The sequence below is a fragment of the Amborella trichopoda genome, chromosome 13 (genome assembly GCF_054954075.1).
Source record: "Amborella trichopoda isolate Santa Cruz 75 chromosome 13, AtrichopodaSantaCruz75HAP2 v2.0, whole genome shotgun sequence".
Taxonomy (NCBI): domain Eukaryota; kingdom Viridiplantae; phylum Streptophyta; class Magnoliopsida; order Amborellales; family Amborellaceae; genus Amborella; species Amborella trichopoda.
In genome coordinates, this window is record NC_142348.1 from 1,822,666 (window position 1) to 1,830,266 (window position 7,601).

The 7,601-nt window shown below is 38.0% G+C and overlaps 1 protein-coding gene and 1 long non-coding RNA gene across 3 annotated transcripts; both read left to right on the forward strand.

Annotated features, from left to right (window-relative positions):
• The first annotated feature begins 210 nt into the window (after positions 1-210).
• Positions 211-5,063, forward strand: LOC18428292 (phospholipase A(1) DAD1, chloroplastic). Of its 2 annotated transcripts, none has more exons than XM_088856142.1 (2): positions 211-2,167; positions 4,688-5,063. In XM_088856142.1, exons 1-2 carry the CDS (start codon positions 902-904, stop codon positions 4,751-4,753), a joined length of 1,332 nt encoding a protein of 443 aa, XP_088712268.1. In that variant the 5' UTR covers positions 211-901; the 3' UTR covers positions 4,754-5,063. The 2 variants fall into 2 exon arrangements, with proteins under 2 accessions (XP_088712268.1, XP_006837391.4); XM_006837328.4 differs by lacking the exon at positions 4,688-5,063 and adding an exon at positions 4,122-4,589.
• Positions 5,064-6,610: 1,547 nt separating this feature from the next.
• Positions 6,611-7,015, forward strand: LOC148778934 (uncharacterized). Its single transcript, XR_016047878.1, has 2 exons — positions 6,611-6,663; positions 6,743-7,015. It is a non-coding gene; the product is annotated as an uncharacterized LOC148778934 (long non-coding RNA).
• Positions 7,016-7,601: the final 586 nt, after the last annotated feature.

Sequence of the window (7,601 nt, forward strand, 5' to 3'; positions counted from 1 at the left end):
GTATAAAACCAAATGGAGAAGAGCAACGGGCACCGGCCACTAAGCATGAGGGTCATTGTTTGAGCACAATGAGCTCGTGGTCCTTAGGGGTGGTCAGGAAAAGATGTCTTTGACAAGAGCACCTCTCTCAGTGGAACCTCTATATAAGCCTAACTTGGGCTTAATGTTTAACACACCCTAAAAAACTAACCCACCCCACCTCCCTCCAATATGTGAGAATCCATCTCTCTTCCCCTCCCCAAACCTTTGAACACCTTTTGATAACAAAATAATGTCCCCCACCTGAAAATTCTCTTTGTAAATTCACTTGTTTAGATCTTTGGGGTCGAATAGGCTTGTCGAAGTGGTGTGCTCAAATTTTCTTGCAATTCAAATGCTTGTGTGCTCAATCCATCACTACACAAGATACCTTGTGACATATCAGTTTACTCATAAGCTCTAGGTTTTCAAGGAGGTACCATGCCACAGAAATAAGTGTGTTGTCGAGTTGTCGTCTTCCTTTGTCTTTCTCCAAGCTTGTTTGCACATATTGCATCTTGCAGTGGAAAACCCATGTTTTATATATAAGTGTCAAATCTAACCTTGAAACTATGCTTCATGATCATGGAAATTTTATGATCATATGTAGTTGCCATCTTCCACAGTCTGTCTCCTAGTTTGTAAATTGCAAAGATTGCATCTTGTAGTGAAACCGTGTTTCATGAGTGTCACAGCCAACTATGCTTCATGAGGCTCCACAAAACAACTTTGTAAATAACAATATGTTGGTTTTGCTTGTCATTAATGAATAAATCTAGGGCAACCTCCACAAATCTCAATTGAGTTGTCCCAGTACCAAAACACCACCCCCCCCCCCTCCCCCCCCCACCAATTTCCTTTATTTTGTCTTTTCTACCCTTCAATGACTAGGATGGATCTTAGGTCCTTGCAAGTAAGACTGAAGCTACCTGGTAAACCCTTAGCCCAATCTAATCCAAATAAAAGCCTAAAGCCATCTTGCAAAGCCCAAGCCTCAGCTAGTTTGGAAATGCTTGCCCCTCAACTAAGAGAAGGAACAGGCATAAGGAAGGGAAAATTGGGGGAGAGGTGGAAAGAGTACCAAGGGAGCAAGAATTGGGAAGGATTGTTGGACCCTTTGGAGGAGAACATGAGAAATGAGATCCTTAGATATGGGGCATTTGTCCAAGCAGCTTATACTTCCTTCAATTTCGACCCTTCTTCTCCCTCTTATGCCTCTTGCAAGTTCTCCGAGTCATCGATGCTCCAGCTTTGCGGCCTGCCCGAGACTGGCTACAGGGTGACTAGGAATCTCCATGCCACATCAGGAATTCGACCGCCACACTTCTTGACAAAGCGATCGAGCTATATCGGCTATGTGGCGGTGTGCCAGGATGAGGAGGAGATCACAAGGCTAGGCAGACGCGACGTGGTCATTGCATATAGGGGAACTGCTACTTGCCTCGAGTGGTTAGATAACCTCCGAAGTATGCTGACTCAGATTCCCAATTCCACATTGGAGTGTGATATGCCTCAACCTAAGGTGGAGAGTGGATTCTACAGCCTCTATACATCTCAGGATGACACGTGCCCGAGTTTGTCGGAGGAGGTTATAGATGAAGTCGGGAAGATACTGAGAACTTCCGACAGCACAAAACCATTGAGCATAACGATTACCGGCCATAGCCTTGGTGCTGCCCTTGCAGTCCTGACAGCCTGTGATATACGAGCTGCATTCCCTTCCTCTCCTATATCCATAACCGTGATTTCTTTCGGCGGTCCCCGAGTTGGGGACCGCCTCTTCAGCCAGCATTTAGAGAATCAAGGGATCAAGATCCTGAGGATCGTTAACACGCACGATGTTGTGACAAGGGTCCCTGGAATAGTGATCGATGACACAGGGGTCAAAGGCCATGCCAAATTACCTAAGTGGCTAATGACAGGGCTTCAGGGAATGCCATGGGTCTATGCCGAAGTGGGGCAGGAGCTCCGTGTCAGCAGCGAGGACTCACCCTACCTAAATCCCAATGACTTCGCAATGTGTCATGACCTGGAAGCCTATCTGCATTTGGTCGATGGGTTCCTGAGCTCTGCATGTCCCTTCAGAGCCACTGTGAAACGTGATTTTCTGCAACTTCTTGCTGCACAGGCAACAACAGTGTGGTGTAAGGTATTGCCTCGCTACATGTCAATTTTGTATAGGACAATGACAGCAGGAAGATGATCAACACATCCTCTGTGATTTGTAAAACTGGGGCTAGTTTTGATTACTTTGAAAGATTAATTTTACACTCATCACATTTGTTTGTTTCGGTGCTTGAGATGACATTCCTAACAAAACATTGGTGGTAAGGAACTCAAAAAAATCTATCTTTGTATTTGCAATAACCATTTTAGTTGCAAAAGGTTTCAAGAGCTACTATGGAATGGGTTCCTTTTTGAAATGAAAGAGAAAGGAGGAATAAAAGTTCGTTTTGAGATGAGGCAGATTCTAAGATAACAATGCTATTGAGATGGTATCTCATCATTTCCCACATTACACAGGTGTGCTTTCCATGTAAAATGGGATGCTCTACAAAGAGCAGAAACTACGAATTAACGACAAGTTCTCCTTATCTATGTGCATGAATATGCATACCAAGTATCCGAAATACTAACCTTGAAATTGGACTTTCCGACACAACACGTCCATACACTATTTAATGAAAGGAGAGGATACGATTTTAAGTGAAGTTAGTTACTCTTAGTACTTTTATAGTGAGATTTAATGAGGAAAGTTAAAAAAAAACAAATAGATTCCTTGATTGTTAGAGACGGTGTCTTGTCCTCAACACATGCAAAAAACCATGAACACTTGTGTCCATGTTACATAAGTTGCGCAGATGCGCATATATATATATATATATATATATATAGGAAAAAACTTGCGTGCGACCATTCGCGTATAGGTTTGGGGTGCGACCAATAGCTAGCAAAAAAGCCATCTAAATCAACAGTGATCCCCTTATTTGAGTGTTGAAATGGGTCTTAGCTTCCAATGTTCGCAGAAGCCCTCTCTCTTCTCTTTCTCAAGCTCATTGAGGAAGCCCTCTCTCCTGCTTCTTGCTCGCCATTTCGGCGTGCCACCAAAGTTCGCAGAAGCCCTAAAACTTGCATAATGGATCTCTCCTCTTACTCAAGCTCGAGCTCGCTGAGGAAGATGCCTTGAAACTCACGATTTCATCCTCTCTCTCTCTAGAAATCCCTACCCTCTCTACTCTCTCCTTTAACCAAAATCCCTACCTTCTCTGTCTCTCTCCTTGAGCCGAAATCCCTACCCTCGATTAAACCCTCTTTCTCTCTCTAGCTCGCTAAAACTCTCTCTCTCAATCTGAAATTCATACCCTAATTGTGAGGGTTTTCTCATTGACGGGTAAAAGAAGCCATCTACAACCAAAAAAAAAGACAATTTCTCTCTGCCCGAGCAAAAATCCCTCTTTACACAGTTCGATTTTTTTTTCTTATGAGTTCTCAGCGAATTTCGGCTTCATATTGTTCTTTGTGTGCACATACTGCTCTCAAATGTAGTTTTGTTAAATTTGGTTGCACACTGTTTTAGCCCATTTAATCAATGTGGTTAAATATTATAAGCCATTTTCTTTATGAGTTCTCTGTGTGCAGCGAATTTCGGCTTCATATTGTTCTATGTGTGCACATATTTTGTTAAATTTGGTGGCACATTGTTTTAGCCCATTTAATCATTGTGGTTAACTATTATAAACCACATAAACGGTGATATGGGTTCTTAAAATGAGTTGATAGGTATTCTCAAAATGTATATCTAAATTACTCTACTATATGATGTATGAGGCACATCCGTTATGCAGACAAATTTATTTTTGTTGTTTATGAGGCAAGTGTTGTTTTTAATGAATTTACTCGATTGAATTGTCTCATAATGTATTATTAGCTATGTTCCAACTTTAGTTATCGTTACAGTGCTACCCACTCAAGTACCATTATGTATAAAATTGTCAAATTTAATTTTTTCTACTATGCATTTTGTATAAAATGCAAGAATTCAACATGTTCCACAATGATAGTTATGCAGTCCTTCACACTGTGTTATGATGCCATTATTGTAGGCCCTAACAATGTTATCTCCTTCTACAAGTAATTGAGGATATACAACTCGACAATGCCTTAAGTGCACTATAGATTGTGCTACGAAAGCATCGTCAAGCACAAACAACTCAAACAGGATGTATTGCAAGTGCCAAATATGTGGGTTCTTCTAATGGTGTGATGAATATGTTTCTACCATGCAAAATGTCAATTTAAAGCATCGCATTACAAAACAATGGAATCCAATGGATGAATTTGAATAAAGAAATATTGGCAATGACACAATACTAAGTGTCATAGGGCATTTGCATCATTTTGAACTCGGTGCCTTCGAGTGTTCACAACAATTGTTGTATTTTTTGTATATAATAAATGTTTGTATGTTTGTACCTATCTTTTTTGTTTTTATAGTGCTTATTCAAAACATGTGACAGTATTTTGGGTTACCTTTTTATTAATATAGTTATTCCCATTGTGGAATTGAACTCGATTACATATTATGGTTCAACTTGTAGTTGCGGAATTCTACTCTCTCCATCTATTTCTTTCTACTTTCTCTCATCTAAGATTTCTTTATTTTTTTTAGATTTTAAACATAAGAAGCATTAAAGCACAATCGCTATTTTGCAATAGCATCTATGATTCCGGCTAGTTGTGCACTGAATAGCGCAATGGTTGTTGCTGATTTTTTTATCTTGGAAAGACCAGAAGTTGAAGACATCCATCTATATGGATGGTGAACATGTTCTATACTTGAGGTTCTTATTCTCATCCCTCCATCTTAAACTGAAGAACCACAAGAGAATAGAGCAATGGTTGTTTCTGTTATTTTTATTTCTAAAATTGTTATTATTTGTAATCTAACATAATTTCATTTCCTATCATGCACTATTGATGTATAAGTTCGAGTCTTGTTAGGAGGACAGAAACTTCAACCTTGTAGGACATTAGTGAATCTATCACTATTCAGAGAACCAGACGTGCAAATATGATATCCTGTTGTGACAAACGCATCATTAGTAAATCATTGCATCATCCTACAATTTCACTATCCAGAGAACCAGGCATATAATTTTACTCACGAATATATAAAATCCTTTAGAATTTTCAAAAACAACCATGCCAAATTTTCAAGAAAATTTCAATTTTGGCAAAATTATACATCAAATTTTGGAGATCTCAGTGACCCATATTCTGGATATTGATTCTTTTTTTTCAATGACTAACCATGACATAGTCCAATATCCCAACAATTTATATTCTCCTATTTTCACAATATCAATGTGGAAGCCAAGTTCTAATTCTTGACATTGAACTGAGGGGATGTTGACCTAAAAATCAAAAGAACCCCAAACAACAATACCATTAAGATTACAAGAAGTGAACCTGTTACAAAAATAGCATTAAGATAACATTAATAAGCTCTATTATATCCAAAAATCTTAAGTCCTGACCTATTTAAAGGTACATATCCTGTGCTGAGCAATAATGATCAAACAAATATTGGTTAAATGGTTCAATTTTTCAACACTCTGAAAACTACAATTACAATCTGTTTAATGTTTATTCTTCTTCCTTTGACTTTGAACTAGCCCCTGTACCCTTCAGTTCTGAAATGGCTTTTCATTCTTCACTTCTACTTGCACATGAGTGCACAACGTCATCCATTCTACAATGCTTATCACAACACCATCCATTTTGTAATGCTTATCACATGGGGACATTGTCCAAACCTGTTAAAGGAGGATATAAGCATACCTCATTCACCAATCAAAGGAAACAATAAATTCTCAAAAAAACATCAATTCATCAAAGAATTGCATAATTTCAAAAGAAGGATAGAACATAAGTAAGAGAATATAAAATTCAGACACATGAAACTCTAAATATTGTAATAAAGGACCATACTAGTAAGCTCTAAGTAAAACAAAGAATTTAAGAGATGTTTGAAAGTGCATATTCACAAGAGCATTTTAAGTTGCAATTCATTGCCAATGATCTGGGTGCTATGAGATTTGAAACTGAAAGTAGATTAAGGCCTTTATTAACAATAACAATAATAGGTCGGATACAATTGACCTCAATTATGACTTGTTAGATATTGATACACATAAGCATTAAATTTCAAACAATATCTCAAACACATAAGCATGAGCATGAAAATTTGAATACAATAAATACAATGTCTCAAATAGATAAGCAATATCTAATTGCAACAATATCTCAAACACATAAGCATGAAAATTTGAATGCAATAAAATTTCGTACAATGCAAATTCTATGCAACAAATATTTGTTTACTGATTACAATGCAAAGGACTAAAATACCTTACCATTACTCATCATGTTCCATATTCTCATTTGACCCATCTGTGCATCTTATATTGATATTTAACCTGCAAGAAAAAAAAACTCATTTCAAAAATTTTGAATTAATAAATTCATATTACCATCACAAAAAGTACGAAAGATGGAGTAATACTTTATTCATACTTTAAATGTGCTACAGCTTGACAATTCCTCATGTCATGTCCACTCTCTTTGTAAACTGCGCACTTTCGGGTAACTTCCTTCTCTTTAACTTTTGCTTTCGTTTTCTCTGCCTCTATCTCAGCCCGAGGTACATATGTAACATTTGTAGGTCTCCCCTTTGTTCGTGCCCGAGGGGGCTCAAGGACGATATGGTCTGCACGTCCTTCAACCTCAGCGTAGTTGTTACTGCCGGCCTTCATACTCTCAGGTGATACAGTCAAGCCTCCAAACTTGGCATCAACCTTTGCAACTGTACTTGCTATCTCAGACATTATAAATGCATGAACTTCTGTACTTTTTGAAGCACGCTCTGCTAGTACTCTAGTGGCTTGACAAACCTCATTAAAACGAATGGAAGGGGGTAGATCAGAAGTACCTTGAATTTGTTTCCCATTCATATCTAGTACACTACTTTGCATCACATTTTTCGTCCACCTATTCAATATGTAATGCGATGGGATTTCAAAAATATTTTTCACCATGAACACCCTAATCTCATGCCTACAAATAATGCCTAGCCTCTCATACATATGGCAAGTACAATAAAAAGTTTGGTCGTGACTATTGAACACAACAGTGCAAGACCTTATTCTAGTTCTACGTTTTGATACCTTGAAGGTTGTAATTGTGCATTTCTCTTCAATAATTTTACTCATGTAATTGACGCCTTCTGCAACTTTTTCTCCAAACAACTTTATAACTTTATGCGTATATATCTTCAAAGCGTGAGCCTCGATGTCACAAGTGGTCCTCAGAAAAGGCTTAAATATGATGTTCTTCAAGTCATTTTCTCTCATCTTAAGAAGCTTTTTATCATGCAATTTTAGAGTAGTTTCCAACAATATTCGCAAGCTTGTATTGAAAGTCACATAATTTTTGAAGTGTTTATTCATTTTTTCGTTTCTTTGAGTCGATGACGTACTAGCTGTGAATACATCTGCCGCATATGCATCAAACCACTGCTCTCG